Below are 16367 nucleotides of genomic sequence, written 5' to 3'. Positions count from 1 at the left end.
AGGCTTAATGAAAAGATGAGGCCACATGGGAATATCAGTCGTTTACTCAATAAACAATTGTACAATAAATTACAAAGAAACCTTTATTCAACTAAATTTCAATACGCTGACATGGCAACTGGTAGTCCTAATGATGTCACATCCTGTTTCTATATGTCTATAAAATCAGAAAAATAGACACTTGAGCATGTATCAGCGTTATATTGACCACCTAAAATGACAGAAAAAACATACTTGGAAAAATATTTATTTGACGTGTACTTTAGTGTTTTAGTTTTAGTCCTAAGTCCCACCCACTAACATGGAGGGGGTGGAGCTTATGACCTATACTGCAGCCAGACACCAGGGGGAGCTCTACTTGCTTTGGCTTCACTTTTGACTAGCTGTTCTGTCGTCCATCTTTAATACACAGTCTATGCGACTACCTACCTTCTTATTCTTTTCGTTTTATAAGGCGAAACAATTGGAGATGCATTTTCTTTTTCGCCACCTGCTGCTGACTCCTACCTGTGCAGCTAATACCAAGGTCGACATTAAATGGGATCTTGGTAATACACCAGTGCATTGTTAGACCCAGTACCTGTACTAGTGTTCGACTCAGGACGTCCCTGCACTACTTACATTCACTACTTTTTAATTTACCTTAAAATATAGATAACATGTAAGTTATTATTTGACAGTTATTACTGGAGACAAACGGGAAGTAATGAGGTGAGAGAAACGGTGGAGATTAAATGCAGCAAAGGAGCAGTTTGGTATCAAAATTGCTTCATGTTGTTAAATAGTAAATTCTTGCAGTTAATATTAAACGCAGTCCCATTTTTGCTTAACATAGCAGGAAAAACCCAGAATAAGTAATAACTGCGTGGCCGGAAACCAGAGAGGCGGTGCGCCGACTTTATCTCTTCTCCGTGAATTTACTGAGAAAGTAATGTGAGTTGTATTATGTGGTCAGGTCTTTGAAGTTCAGTGTTTGACTGATATGTAACCTGATACTAGGTCTCCCGCTCTTCCTGTCCATCCATTCATCTGTTTCTGCTTCTCTCTCTTCCTCCCTACGTGCAGCTGTAAAAATTAACCAGAAGAAGGGGTGGGGGCTGAAGTCTCTGTCTGCGTTGTTGTATGTCGTCGCAAATTGCACACCATGCAGAATTCTCCCATTGTTACAGTTCCAGGATAGAAACACACACTTTTTGTTTGAACTCATGCATTTATCTTGGTGGTGTTTGTGAGTGGTATACGCACTCCTCAGTTTTGAAACAACCCAGAAAATAATTATTCCTGTCTCCAAATTAAGTGACGTATAAATCCTTGCTGGTAGCCTCTTGTCAGTGATTTACATTCCTGGATTTGATTGAATATCTTGGTGGTTGGATAAAACAAACACAAAGCCGTCATCATGTCATCACAAGATGTGCTGAGGATTTTTCTTTAAACTGAATAAAAAGAAAGAAAATGATTGATTAGCTGAAGCCCTGCTTTGAGCCAAGTCACAAGAAAAATAAAGCACGTAAGAAAAAGAGTGGGCTTGAAGTTGAAAAGTGGAAGATCATGACGTTACTCATGATAAACAAATAATTTTCGTAAGGCTTTTGTGTGCAGGACCACCTCGCCGATCAGCCACAACATTAAAACCGCTGACATGAGAAGTAAATAACGTTGACCATCTTGGAAAACTTTTGGACCTGCCATCCGTTTGTGTGGATGTTACTTAGACATGTACCACCCACCTAGACCAGACCAGGCACCCCCACCCCATAGCAATGACACTCCTTGATGGCAGCAGCCATCCCCAGCAGGATGCAGCCTGACACAGACACACACTAACAACAGTCTGACAGCACAGGACACCCTCAGAAGGCCCATGTCCATTCTCTGATGAGTCACAACTGTGTTGGAGGCACAAGGGAGACCTACACAATATTAGGACGGTGGTCATAATGTTATGCCTGATCAGTGTATGTGTGTCTGAGACAGAAGGTGAGACAGATTGACTACTCTCTGTGCGTGGAGACTGTCGACCCTGAACAGCTTTTCGCACTAATCCCAGACTACCAACTATGACCCACGTGTAACTAGATATCCTGTATCTGTGTGAACACCAGATCTCACTGAAGATGGCATGTCAAGTGTGTGTGTGTGTGTGGCTGAAACCTTCTGCTCCTTGTTTGTCTCTGATATGAATTCAGGGAGACTGGCTCGGGGAGAGAAAGTGAGGAACCTAAACAGAGAGCTGTTGACCGGAGCGAGGCCAGCTGGCCTCAGCAGCCCCCAAGGCTAACAGCACCAACAGCCTTGAAATCCTAGCTTTGTTCAGCTAGTTATCGCCAACACACACACACACACATACACACACACAGCCACACACAGCTGTACTCTGTTGTGCCCCTTGCTGATTCAACACATTTCAAAGTGAAACCCTCCTGCCTCCCACACAAACCGTCTGGACCCATCCCGGGGCTAAGGGGGTGGTCAGGGTCAGACCACTGCAGAGCTGGTGGGGGGGCGGAGGAGGGGTCGAGGCATATGTACACGCATACTCAAGCATGTATGCACATATGCTCACAGGCTTGTTGTCCAGGCCACTTGGACATCTGGCAGCATGTCTTGAACATGCGTGGGCACATAAAGGGCTCTTTGTGCCTGCAGGCAGCCAGGACTGCCAGCAGAGAGCTCATGCCACGGTGGAAGTTGCAAGAAACTCTGCCGCATGTTGATGTACGTATATTCACCTGCTGTTGCAGCATTGTGATGTCATTCTGCCATGGATGCCAGGTGTGTGCGACTACAAGGGCTTCTTTGTGCACAAGTATGCGCAGGCATGCAAGTCGGGAACATAATTAGAAGTTAAAAATCTTACTTGACTGCCTGGCTCCGGCGTTGTGTTTTGAATGAATGCCCTTTCTTGAATGAATTTCTTTATGTGCGACACAAAATTTCCCTTGTAGTCAAAGGTGACGTGATCAAAACGTGTGTCCCAACTCAGCAAATCATACCCTCAATTATGACAAAACTACACACAAACGTGTAGTAGGATGAAATGATGACGTAATGATGTTTCATTTCAAAAGGTCAAAGGTCAGTAACATCGTAGTATTTTGCATAAAAAAAACCTCTTGGCGCAGGCATAGAGCCCTTTAGGCCAGAACTGTTATTCTCCACAAAACATATTTGTGGATTTTATAATTACAGACATTATGCATATCTTGGCTAAAACTAAACTGAGTCTGCACACACTTCCCCCCCAATAGTAATGTTGAACCAGTTTGTCTGAGCCAGGCTTCATATGTACTGTTGATTGTGGACATGTCTTTTTGCTATGTGAACTGTAAATTGTACCACCACGGTTAAGAATAAAAGTTAAAGGGGAATTACCGTTTTTTACAACCTGGACGTTATTTCTGGCATAAAATACAATCGTTTACTCACCCACATAACTTTGGTGTCATTTGGAGTCGTTCGGGAGATATTTAAATCCAAGTATATCCATATAGTGGGAGTGACTGGGGCACCGAAACGCAGCCTCTAAATAACGCATTATCTGCCGCGAAACACGTTCATTTCACCAATATTTTGTTATGATACGCTCGTGCTATTCCCTGTTGAGTCGAGAGTTACCTGTTATCATCATCCGGGGTCTGTAGATTGACCTACTAACCGCTGACCTGGATGATGTCATCTCTCAGCGCCGTGCGCTCCCGCGACGGTCGGCTTGTTTACCTGTAATTTGCTACTGCTAGTTTTTTGCAACATGGCTGAATATTTTTCCGATTCTGAGGTTGCGGACGACAACTTTGTTTGTGATGGACATTCTTACCGTTTTGAGCCAGAGTATACGGATGAGGAGCTTATTGAAAAGAGGATGCGGAGGCAGAGAGAGGAACAGCTGGCCAAAGAACAACAAACTACTGCACGTCCGCAAATAGTTACTGCTGGTGAGGTTAGTAGGTCAATCTACAGAGCCCGGATGATGATAACAGGTAACTCTGGACTCAACGGGAAATAGCACTAGCGTATCATAACAAAACATTGGTGAAATGAACGAGTTTCGTGACAGGTAATGCGTTATTTAGAGTCTGCGTTTCGGTGCCCCAGTCACTCCCACTATATGGATAGTCCACGGGATCTAAATATCTTCCGAACGACTCCAAATGTCACCAAAGTTATATGGGTGAGTAAACGATGGTATTTTATGCCAGAAATAAGGTCCAGGTTGTAAAAAAAACAGTAATTCCCCTTTAAATAAGAGAGTCAAGAGTTTAGACAGGTTAAACAACTAGAAGAAATGCGTAATCTGGACAGGTATAGCACAATCTTATTGCGATAAATGATAACAGTAATGCTCTCTAAAAGGGTATCAGTCACAAAGCAACTTAAGAATTCATGGATCAGCACATGGAAGTAACAACAGTGATTAAGATTGCTGTCAAAATGTGTCCAAGAGGAGCTCCAAGCTGTCCCATAGGAGTCAGGAGTCATAAGCAAAATGCAAATGCAAATGTGTTTTTCATACTTTTGAGCCCAGAAAATCCACAACCCACCACCCTAAAAGCCAGTGGAGGCTCCAAAAGTTTTCACTAAATCAGCTGAAAACCTACAAAACACCTGGTGATACCTCATTTGTCCACACTGTTTCTAAATTTAGGCAGTGCCTACAGGGGTCACAGGCTCGTTTTATGGGTTGATTTGAGTCAAAAGAGTTGGGACGCGCTGTTGTATAAGACGTGTTTGTGGCTGTTCTGTGTGATATGGCCTCTCCCATGAGGAGCGCCCTGAGACTTTTACTGCCTCTCGCTGTCACGCTTTCACTTGCTCAAAGTTATTTCAACAGTTTACTGTCCGCCTCACCACTGCTGGCCTCGCGTACGTATAAACACAATCATGTTGTTACCATTGAACCTCGGAATGAGAACCAACCGCTGTCAACCTCAACATTTTCCCAGACCCCGTTCGGAGATTGCTGGGAAAACATGAAGAGTTTGTAAAAACAAAGTCCACAATCATTTGAAGGCTTTTTTTTTTTTGGTGTGTGTGTCCCGCGAGGCTCCTCCCCTTCAAAAAAACCACATCAGGCCCCGCCTCCCCCCCTCCATTGCAGCCTCGGCGGTTGGGGTTGGCTAATTAGAGGGTTGCCACGGGAACGGAATGGCAGCTAAGCCAACGGGTGTAATGACAGGGTGAGGGGAGGAGGGCGGGGTCAGATTATAGGCCCGGGAGTGCGCCGAGAGGAGCTCAAAAAAGAAAAGAACATGACGATCTGGAGTGGGGAGAATATGAAACATGAAAGATGGAGGGCACGAAGCTGGGACGTTAGGGGTAAATAGAAAAGCACGAAAGGGGAGCGTGGTGGTGGTAGGAGATGGGTGAGGGAAAGTTTTACAAATGGGATGAAAGTGGAAGAAAGAGAGTGTTGTATTTTGAGTGTGTAATTGGAAGGAGGGGTGAGCGAGTGACTAAGCATGTAACTCGGTGGTTTCCACATAGATGTTTGGTTTCTCTCTCTTTCTGTGTGTGTGTGTGCATTGCTTCGTACGGGATGTCAGAAAAAGGTGTCTCACGGCTCAAGATTGGAAAGACTCGGGCCTGCGGTCGCCATGGCAGCAAACAGGAAACGGTGTCCCGAGTTTTTATGCAGCAGAGCGCGGTCACCCTGACAGTTTTCTCTCTCTCTCTCTTTCTCTCTTTCTCCTCCTCCTCCTGTGTGGCCACTCCATTCTTCAAAAGACAAACATCCCCGCTGGACCGCGGCTAAAAGTGGACAAAAGCAGCCCAGAAAACTTTTAAGGAGCTTGGTGTATTTCAGCCTCTCGGTTTGGGGACTTTTACCACATTCAGTGGAGGCTGCAGGAAGCCTCAACAATCTGAGCAGTGTCATCATATCGGCTTACACTTGGCAAAACCGCCGCTGCCCCAAACCACAGTGAAATGAGTCCCAGTTTTGCCTCACATTCGCACAGCAATTATAATGCTCCTCTTTTTGTCCCTGCTCGTGTTGCTCCTACCTAAGATTAAACCCAGTCCTCGGCGCGGCGGCCTCGTGTAACAGCTTTCTGTTGGCTGAAAATTTACAGACCTATAAAATACTGTTTAGGCCCCACTGGTATACATTTGGCATTCCTCTCAAGTCGAAAATGAGTCACGGGTATTTCAAAACGAGGTGATTCACTCACTCCTCACTCCTGCTGCAAGCTTCATTGTTTTAACCGGCTATTGCAGTTGCCAACGCCGTCCTTGACGCATACTTTCTGTTGCACCGACCAGAAGCAGAAGAATAAGTCTCTCTGTGGAGTCTCAGGACTTTATTTGCAATCCTTCAGTTGCTAATGTGCGGCCTACTTTCTTTGGGCAAATGTGCCAAATTTGAAACCCATCATGTTTTCCAGCTCGATTTTACATGAGTGGTATTCAGAGACAGTGTGGCATGTTGGAAAAATAACATTAACCACCGACCAAATTCTGGTGAGTTTCTGAAAGCTAATAAGAGTGCCTGGGCTGCCACCCACTTAGTCAGGTTTTTTGCACAGTTTAGCTGGTAGAAAGGAGTCTTGACATATAAAAACCAGAGCTACAGCTGGCAGCTTTGATCTGGATGCTTGGACTGTATATAAAGATGTAGTACGTCACCCATAGGTTTCCGTAAGAGCCTAACTAGCAGCCACTAAAACGGGCAAAGGAGTTGATCACGAGGCTCAGGTTGACAGCTAATGACCTAACCAGGCACCCGCAGGTCACTTCCCCTAAACTATGCATGACTTAAAGTCTTACAATCTAACAACCTACAATCTAAACGGGTAAGTTATATAATAATATACCCTTGTAATGTTTTTATGGATTGGTAAATTAGCTTTTGAAGGCAAAACCGCTCTTTATTCTAGGCTGAAAAAGACTTGACTGTCAATTTGACGCTGTAGCCTGACATGCATCTCCCCAGAAATGCAACAATGCAGACCACAAGAGCTGTGATTGGTCCACTTGGTGGTAGCGTTTTTCCCGCTTTAGTATTTCCGGCAGCTTCTAAGTCTCCACAATTTTAGAATTGATTGTTTTGGATCGATAAAGATGGAACACATTGAGGAAAGGTTAACTGACGAGAGGTTCGGAGATACAAACGTTTGTACGAGTTTCAGTCGGCATTGTTGAAAGTGAAGCAGAATGTGGAAACAAAAACTAACCCACCTGGAAAAAAGACACAGCGCCAACTAGAGTTTGGGTGGTGTTTTTACAAATGGCTTCCACCGGCGTAGGCTACGTACGTAGGTTACGGCGTCTACCTTAAAGGGGAACTACCGTTTTTTTTACAACCTGGACTTTATTTCTGGCATAAAATACGATCTTTTACTCACCCATATAACTTTGATGTCATTTGGAGTAATCCGGAAGATATTTAGATCCAGTGGAGTGCTGCTTATATCCATGTAGTGGGAGTGACTGTGGCTGGGACTGGTGAAATGAACGAGTTTCGTGGCAGATAATGTGTTATTTAGAGGCTGCGTTTCGGTGCCCCAGTCACTCCCACTATATGGATATACGCGGTGAGTAAATGGTCGTATTTTATGCCAGAAATAAGGTCCAGGTTGTAAAAAACTGTAATTCCCCTTTAAGGTATTGTAGGTGAAGTTTTTTTTTTATATTTTAGCATTAGGAATCTCATTAGGTTTCCAACCAAAACCTAAGGGAAGCTAAAGCACCCATCCACATGTATGTATGTATGTATCCACCTGTATACTTGTATATTTCGAAACGAGCAGAACTTAATATTCTGCAACTGCGCTTCCTCTCGATTGGGATTCACCAGAGTCTCCAAGCCTGCTACCAGCATGGAGAGTTTGGTGGTAGTACCCAAGTTGTGGTTGGTGTTTTCCTTCATTCTTTTGTTGCCACATCGCTGTTAGTCTCTTCCTGTGTGTCACCAAAGTCATTACGGCTCGTCCCGACAGGAACATCTAAGTCTGGTATTATATCTATCCAACAATAGTCGAGTCTGTACCCGAGTGGTGTCCTTCAAAAGGCATTTATTTTCATCATTGTCTTTTTGTTCTTTCTAGGTACCAGTATTACCTGCAGGTGAAGAAGGCGGTGTTGGATGGACGTCTGCACTGCAGCATGGAGCAGGGGATCAGACTAGCTGGCCTAGCAGTACAAGGTAAGCCCCAACACACAGACGTGAACCCACGACTCATGTGAATACCATAGACAGACAGCACAGGAGGGAACGAGTGAGCACAAACTCACACTTTCTCAGGTCATCTTGACTTCCCTACCTTATATGGCTGCATACCACATGGAGAACCCCGTCCACTTGAGTTCCTATGGTATCAGTCCTAACACATGCACATACACACACACACACAAACCTACTCCATCTTCCCTCGGTCCTGTTCCTGGGTGCTGTCTGTGTCGCTCGGGGAATGTAAACAGGCAGTTAGCTTATCGCCAGCTCCAAGGTTAGCCTCAGCGGCATCAGGAAGACCCTTATCTGTCGAGAGGCAAGGATCCTCCGCCAGAAGCCCTTTTGTCGGACAAACACCAGAATAACGTTTAAGGACGAGCAATGTATGGAGGAGCTGATGTTGTGCAGGTGGGGACAGTGTCGCTGTGCTGCAGACATTTACTTTTACAATATTTAACAGTAAACTGCACAAATTACACCAAATGAAATCAGACTATTAGCCAAAATATAAAGAATACGGTCTCTGTGCACTCTTGAACTGTGCAGATTTCATCAATAGAAGTGTGCTACTTGTTAAAAACCACTCAGCCCTTTTGGGAGTCGGCCTTTATTTGTAACAAACTTGTGCTTTTAATTTGGTCTCTTGTGGAATTTATTGCCTCAGACGGGAAACCTTTATTGTTAATTGAAAAAGCTGCAATTATCCCGACTTCTTGTTGTGTTAGCATCTTTGGCACACACATTTCCGCATTATGTTTTATCGTGAAGAGCAACCAGGCCGTATTTTTATGTACCAAATGCGTGATAATGCAAGTTTGCAGTGTAAATGTTGGTCATACATTAGATTCCTGCACGTAAGAATGGGCCACGTTGTTGTTTTTGCCTAAATTATTCTAAATGTGTGCGTGTTTGTGATTTTCCTAGCCGACTTCGGAGACTTCACGCAGTTCCTGTCTCAGGACTTCCTCAGGGAGTACGTGCTCTTCCCGGTGGTGAGTGCTCATACCTCCGCTCTTCAAATATGAGTTGTGTGCGTCTCTCCATTTATGTGCTGCCTGAAGGCACACATTCTTGTGTCACCTCCTCCCGCTGCATACCTGACTGACAGGCAGAAGACAGGAATCTGAGTGAGAGAGTGCGGGTTGAGATTAAAGGGGAACTACCGACCTTATTTCTGGCATAAAATACAATTGTTTACTCACCCATATAACTTTGGTGTCATTTTTAGTCCTTTGGAAGATATTTAGATCCAGTGGAGTGCCGTTGATATCCATATAGTGGGAGTGATTGGGGCACCGAAACGCAGCCTCTAAGTAACGCATTATCTGCCGCGAAACTCGTTCATTTCACCAATATTTTGTTATGATACACTAGTGCTATTCCCCGTTGAGTCCGGAGTTACCTGTTATCATCATCTGGGGTCTGTAGATAGACCTACTAACCTCTGACCTGGATGATGTCATCTCTGAGCGCACACCCGCGATGGTCGGCTTGTTTACCTGTAATTTGCTACTGCTAGTTTTTTGCAACATGGCTGAATATTTTTCCGATGCTGAGGTTGTGGACGACGACTTTGTTTATAATGGACGTCCTTACCGTTTTGAGCCAGAGTATACGGATAGGGAGCTCGTTGAAAGGAGGATGTGGAGGCAGAGAGAGGAACAGCTGGTCAAAGAACAACAAACCACTGCACGTCCGCGGATAGATAGCGGGTAACTCTGGACTCAACGAGGAATAGCACTAGCGTATCATAACAAAATATTGGTGACATGAACGAGTTTCGCGGCAGATAATGCGTTATTTAGAGGCTGCGTTTCGGTGCCCCAGTCACCCCCACTATATGGATATACGCGGCGCTCCACTGGAGCTAAATATCTTCTGAAGGACTAAAAATAACAGTTATATGGGTGAGTAAACGATCGTATTTTATGCCAGAAATAAGGTCCAGGTTGTAAAAAACGGTAGTTCCCCTTTAAAAATCAACCAAGTATATCGTCTAAGTCAAACATTATTTTTTTTATTTTACATTATTAGTGCTGGTGTACCCCTATGCCTGCTCTAACTACAGCGTAGGTGCAAAATTGTTTTGCAGGCTGCTATAGAACAGGAGTGTTTTGATGAATTGCAGTTTTCACAGCGTTTAATTTTTCCCCATCTGTCATTAATCTCTCATTGCCTTATTCTTTGAATTTGCTGCATAATCACTTCTTTTTTTTCCCCCCCTCCTCTCAGAACTGGTCAAATGTAGACGAGGTGCTGGAAGACTGGACGCAGAAAGTTGCTGAGGAGCACAAGAATCACTGGTACTGTCGGTTTTTTATTAGCGTTTATACCCGTGCGCACACGTGAACGAGACCATTGAGATTCGTAGTACCTGGTACCATGTGTGTGTCTGTGCTTTGCAGTCGAATGCCGGCCGCCGAAGCAGAGCTGCTGTACATCAAGGAGGTGGAAAAGCTGGACGGCTTCGGCCAGGAGAGCTTTCCTGCTAAGGTAGACCGCCCTTATCCTCCTCCAGAGTTGATTGAGAAAAGCCTTTACTGTTTCCTGATGATGATATCTCTTCTTCTTCTTCAACAGGACAACTACACCAACGATATTTTCATCGGTGTGTCTTTCATCGGAGTGTTTGTCAAACACAGAAACGGTCGATCCATCATGCTCCACAAGTAAATCTTTCTTTGTTTTCATCAGTGCAAATGAATGAACATGCGAGCGTTGGGTGGGAAAATTCACTTCTTGTCGTGTGTTTCTGTGTGTGCGACAGGTGGAAGGACATCGGCACCATAGCGCACAACAAGGCAGCCATCACAGTGGAGATAACGAGCAGAGACGACACCATCGTTTTTCACATGGTGAGTGTTGTGTCTGCGGCACGCGCGCTTTTCACGAGAGGTTTATCGCGGGGGACGCGTCCGGTGGGCAAATTCGGTCTTGATCTTCTATAAATACAACCTGTTTGTGCTACTTTAAAATGTCAATGTTTATCTCTCTCTGCAGGAGGATATGGAAATGGCCAAGTACGTTGCGCGCCTTTTCACGGCCAGGCACAAATTCTACAAGCAGAACAAGATCTGTGCAGAGTGAGTCGAGGCAATTAGAAAATGAATGTGTTGAGCACCCTTTTGAGGCTTATGCTAAGGGAATAATGCTAATCATGGCACTCATAATTTTAAATCATCTAGTCTTTCTTTTTACCTGCAGGCCCACTCACTCACCTGCACCAATCAGGAGGAGGCCCACCCGGACCCATCGTCTGTCTCTGGTACGTCTGCATTTTTTTTTCTTATTGCCTCTGCTGCTGCATAAACGAGACAAACAGACATTACACAGAGGGAGAATTTGGGAGGGAACGCAGAGAATGGTTAGAGAGCCGATCCCTCTTTCCCACTCGGCTCCGCATTGTGCCATGGAGCCTCCGTTTTAACGTGTGTCGGTGGCGCAGTGGGCGTTGTTGGAAAGTTAGCAAGGGTGTTGTTTGGTTTGATTTCCGGTGCGACAATGAAGGCAGTGATTTCTGCGTCTCCCTCCCAGCTGGCCAGACAATGGGTCGGCTAAATGTGGCACAATGGATTCTCAGTCAGTCCGCTGGAGTGCTCAGATGACTTTCTGGAGATGGGAAGGCCTTTTTAGCCTTTGACTCTTCCATGTCCATAGTGTTGCTTCTGTGTCTGTCGCCTGTCGTGTAAGATGGCTTCAGCATGAAATGTCACATTCTAACTGCGTTGCATTGAATGTGTTTCTTCATTTAGCCGCGGCCCCAGTCCTGTACCTTCCAGTCAGTGCATTCCCAGTATGGAGAACATTTTCAGGACACGCAGAGCTCTCAAGGTACGTGTCACACACACACAAAAGACAAACAGATTTAGGGTTTCACTCCCTCCATCTCAGCGTTTTAACCACGGCGTGATTTAAGAGCCCTGACAGTAACTCAAAACATTCGAGTCCGGCTAATTGTGTCTTTCCCATCAGGCGTGTGACTCACAGCCCGTAGTTTAACAATCTTCCCGGGCCAATTAGAGCCCGACGTTTGGGGTGCAGAGCGGTGACCTCATTTGTGCTTCGCTCTTTCATTGACTTGTTCACACACTCGGGCTGCCTTATAATCCGAAGAGCTTCCCTCATGTCGCCTTGACAATAAAACGGAGCGGGTGGAAAAAAACATTCTGGGTGTGCTACCGTGTGTGGGTGTGAGATCATTCTGGAGCGCGACCTCAGGCATCGTACTCCCGCTTGCGCCGGCTGAGATTATGGACGTCTGCCTTCTTGTGGGATATTTTCACATGAGAGAATACCCAATATAACGGAATAACAATTTCACATTTCGGTTGGCTGCGCTGTGAAACCAGACACCAGAAATAGTTGTCACCTTGAACTGTGCCACAAAGGAAAGACAGTTAAGAGAGTTGCACTGCAGCACTGGAAACTATCCGAGCCACCTTCAGTCAAGCATGGGCTCGATGGCAGATATAACTGCTCTTTCTTTTTTCCCATTCACGTTATCAAAACTCTTTACTGGTGTGATATCTTGTGGGTTCTTGTGCTTCGTTGCTTCAGTTGTGTTTAATACTGAAGCATCTACTAGCACCAGTTGCATAAACACAAATAGAGCTTGAGGACTGAGAGGGATAGTCCGTTCAGTAGAAAAATACACTGCCTGGCCAAAAAAAAGGTCACACACTCTAATATTTCACTGGACCACCTTTAGCTTTGATTACAGCACACATTCACTGTGGCATTGTTTCGATAAGCTTCTGCAATGTCACCAGATTTATTTCCATCCAGTGTTGCATTAATTTTCCGCCAAGATCTTGTATTGATGATGGGAGAGTCTGACCACTGCACAAAGCCTTCTCATTGGGGTTAAGGTCTGGACTCTGTGGTGGACAATCCATGTGTGAAAATGATGTCTCATGCTCCCTGAACCACTCTTTCACAATTTGGCATGATGGGTGCATCACTTCATCTTCCTCTCTTCTTACCCTGATGCCCCCATCGCTCTGGAACAGGGTAAATCTGGACTCATCAGACCACATGACCTTCTTCCATTGCTCCAGAGTCCAATCTTTATGCTCCCTAGCAAACTGAAGCCTTTTTTTCTGGTTAGCCTCACTGATTAGTGGTTTTCTTAAGGCTACACAGCTGTTCAGTCCCAGTCCCTTGAGTTCCCTTCACATTGTACGTGTGGAAATGCTCTTACTTTCACTATTAGAAATAGCCCTGAGTTCTACTGTTTATCTTCCATTTGATTTCACCAAACGTTTAAGTGATCGACGATCACGATCAATCAGGATTTTTTTTCCGACCACATTTCTTCCTGGAATACGATGGTTCTCCACTATCCTTCCAGTTTTAGATAATGTGTTGGACAGTTCTTAACCCAGTTTTAGTAGTTTCTTCAATCTCCTTAGATGTTTTCTCTGCTTGATGCATGCCAATGATTTGACCCTTCTCAAACAGACTAACATCTTTTCCACGACCACGGGAGACATGGTTGTTTAAGAAATGAGAAGCTACTCATTGCATCAGTTGGGGCTAAATAACTTGTTGCCAGCTGAAAGATAATCACCCATGCAGTAATTATCCGATAGGAGGCTCGTACCTATTTGCTTAGTTAAACACAGGTGGCAACTTTTTTTTTGGCCAGGCCGTGTATATGCGCTTCATAACCATGCAAACATTTAATCTGGGGGTTTCTATCTGGTTGCAGGAAATAAATTGTTTTCTTTGTCCTACGTCGGATTATTAAATTACGTCAATGGGGTCAGTAAAATTGGGACAAAGTTCTTCTTCTTTACTTACTTCTATATTTCCAGGCAACCCCACAGTGACCAGATCCATGGTGTCTATGTCAAGACAGTCGTATTCTTAGCTAAAACTAACCCCTTGTTACTTGGTATGCAGTTACTTTTTGCAGTGCAGACATTTATTCTTCCCCTTTCCTTCGCTCTGCAGACAGCATCTTCCCTGACGACCCTTACTACAAGTCAGAGACCAGTCTGGATCGCTGCCCGGTGGATTTTACCTTCAGGAACGGCACGGTGCCCAATGGAAGCATGTACAGCAGCCCCAGCCTGAGCTCTCTCAACCACTCCCAGACGTTTGTCCCGCCCTCGCCCATGTCCTCCAACCTCAGCATCCCTGGCAGCGAGCTCATGCGCCCCGACTACATCCCCAGCCACCGCCACAGTGCGATCATCGCGCCATCCTACCGGCCCACGCCTGAGTACGACGTCGTCATGCGGCAGAAGCAGCGCATGCTCCCTGCTCACCACGACCTTCATAGCCAGTCGCTGCGCAGTCTGAACATCAGCAACGCCGGCGCGTACCGCCAGCCCGAAGTGCTGGTGTATAGCCAGCCAGAGATAAGGGACAGGGGCCCATATCATGGCCTAGGCCCCAGCGCTGGACATTACACGCCACAGGTAGAGGTGGATGCTTTCTAAATCTTTCTAAATTCTTGTTTTAATATGTCTCACACTGTTGTTTTCTTTTCATTTTTTGCAGATCAGTTATAGCAAGCCGGTGTCCCATGGCCCCCATCAGGGAGGACCAGCCAGCAGCCAGGGCCCCTGTCATTCCCCTTGTGTTAATGGAGGTGGAAGCAGCAATGGCGGCGTAGGAAGCTCCATCTCTCATACGGTCAGCACACCCGAGCTGGCTAACACCAAACAGCAGGGGATCAGCATGGGAAGCTACGCTACAGCTAACATGTTGAGAAATCATATGTCACGCCCTCCGCCACCTTATCCCTCCAGCAACTTCCGCCCAGCCACCAGCACGCCGGACCTGGCCAGCCATCGCCATCGCTGCATCGGGGGCAGCAGTCCAGAGCTGGTTACCCGCATGGTGCAGCTGTCGGTCAAGACCTTCCAGCCGGACAGCTCGGCCGTGGTGCACCAGTCCCTTCAGGAGGTTAGTGAGCCGTTGACTGCGTCTGCTAAGCACCGGTCCACCCTGGGTAAGCGTCACAGCATGGAGGTGATCAGCAGCATGAGAGGAGGGGGAGGAGGAGGGATGGAGGGCCTGGTGATGAAGGGCATGAATGCTCCACTTCTTCGAAGGAACACTCTCAGAGAACACATGTTGCCATCTCAACCTCAGTCCATTCCTCAGCCCCAACCACAACCCCCTCAGTCACAACCGCAGCCTCAACCCCAACCTCAACCTCAGCAGCCAAAGGAGTTGCCCATGCAGATGCCTGCCCAGAATGCGCCCGAGGCCGCTGTTGTGCCACCTGCGGCGGTGGCCTACCAGCATCAGAAGACTCTTTCCAATGCTACCATGCTCATACACAGTAGTGAGAGCGAAGAGGAGGAGGAGGAGGAAGAGGAGAGGCCTGAGCTGGACGTTCAAATCCCGGGTCTCAACGAGGACATTAGCATCAGCGCTCAGCTCCATGCTGCTCTGGCCAAACTGCCCAACAAACCCCCTCCAGAGTACCCCGGTCCTCCTAGGCCTCAAGGCAACGCTCAAATCCGCACCCACGCCCACAATCACAACCACACACACCACCACAATCACAATCAAGGACCACATGGCAACCAGGGACCAATGGACCCAAACCAAGGCCAGGGCCAAGGTGTTGGCGGGCCTGGGGCCGGTAGTAGTGGTGGTGGTGGTGGGACATTGACCCGAGGGGATCAGAGTGGGGTGAATGGAGGTGTTTTAGGTCCATCCATTTCAGAACCGGACCTGACCAGTGTGAAAGAGAGGGTGCGGAAGGAGCCGGTCAAAGAGAGGCCGGTGTCGGAGATGTTCTCCTTGGAAGACAGCATAGTGGAGAGGGAAATCGCTCAGAGGGTAAGCCGGTCACTTATTCATCTACATAATGTTACATCTTGCTGCTTTTACACTCTGTATCTATGTAGACAATAGCGTCAACCGTCTGTGAAGGTTCTCGGTCATCCAGGTCATGGTATATCCAACAAAGGTTCAAAAAAGGCAACTGGACTTGTAGAGTTTTTTGAGAAGACGTTTCACCACTCATCCGAGTAGCTTCTTCAGTTCTGGGACCAGTTGCCTTTTTGAACCTTTGTTGGATAATAGCTTCAACCGATTCAACTGGAACCTCAAGGTATTAGCTTATCCTGTATAGGTCAAAGGAATCCCTAGCACTGGTGCCGTTTTAAATGTTATGGTTGGTTGTTTGCTTGCTAGTTCCCTAGCTTCTGATTAGCAGTAATCTGGGGTTCAG

The 16367-nt window shown here is 46.2% G+C and overlaps 1 protein-coding gene across 1 annotated transcript in view; it reads left to right on the top strand.

The window, feature by feature from the left end:
- LOC311498999 (tyrosine-protein phosphatase non-receptor type 14-like) overlaps positions 1–16367 on the top strand; it is a 42539-nt gene that overhangs the window by 18618 nt on the left and 7554 nt on the right. The window contains exons 4-14 of the mRNA XM_084559804.1: positions 8046–8143; positions 9095–9162; positions 10403–10473; positions 10576–10663; positions 10751–10839; positions 10938–11025; positions 11171–11253; positions 11375–11435; positions 11923–12001; positions 14126–14595; positions 14678–15973. Coding sequence (XP_084415930.1) covers positions 8046–8143; positions 9095–9162; positions 10403–10473; positions 10576–10663; positions 10751–10839; positions 10938–11025; positions 11171–11253; positions 11375–11435; positions 11923–12001; positions 14126–14595; positions 14678–15973 — 2491 coding nt within the window. The remainder of the gene's footprint in view (positions 1–8045; positions 8144–9094; positions 9163–10402; positions 10474–10575; positions 10664–10750; positions 10840–10937; positions 11026–11170; positions 11254–11374; positions 11436–11922; positions 12002–14125; positions 14596–14677; positions 15974–16367) is intronic.

This window comes from Chelon labrosus (assembly GCF_963514085.1).
Source record: "Chelon labrosus genome assembly, chromosome: 14".
Lineage (NCBI taxonomy): Eukaryota > Metazoa > Chordata > Actinopteri > Mugiliformes > Mugilidae > Chelon > Chelon labrosus.
This window is presented reverse-complemented; position numbering and strand designations above follow the sequence as displayed.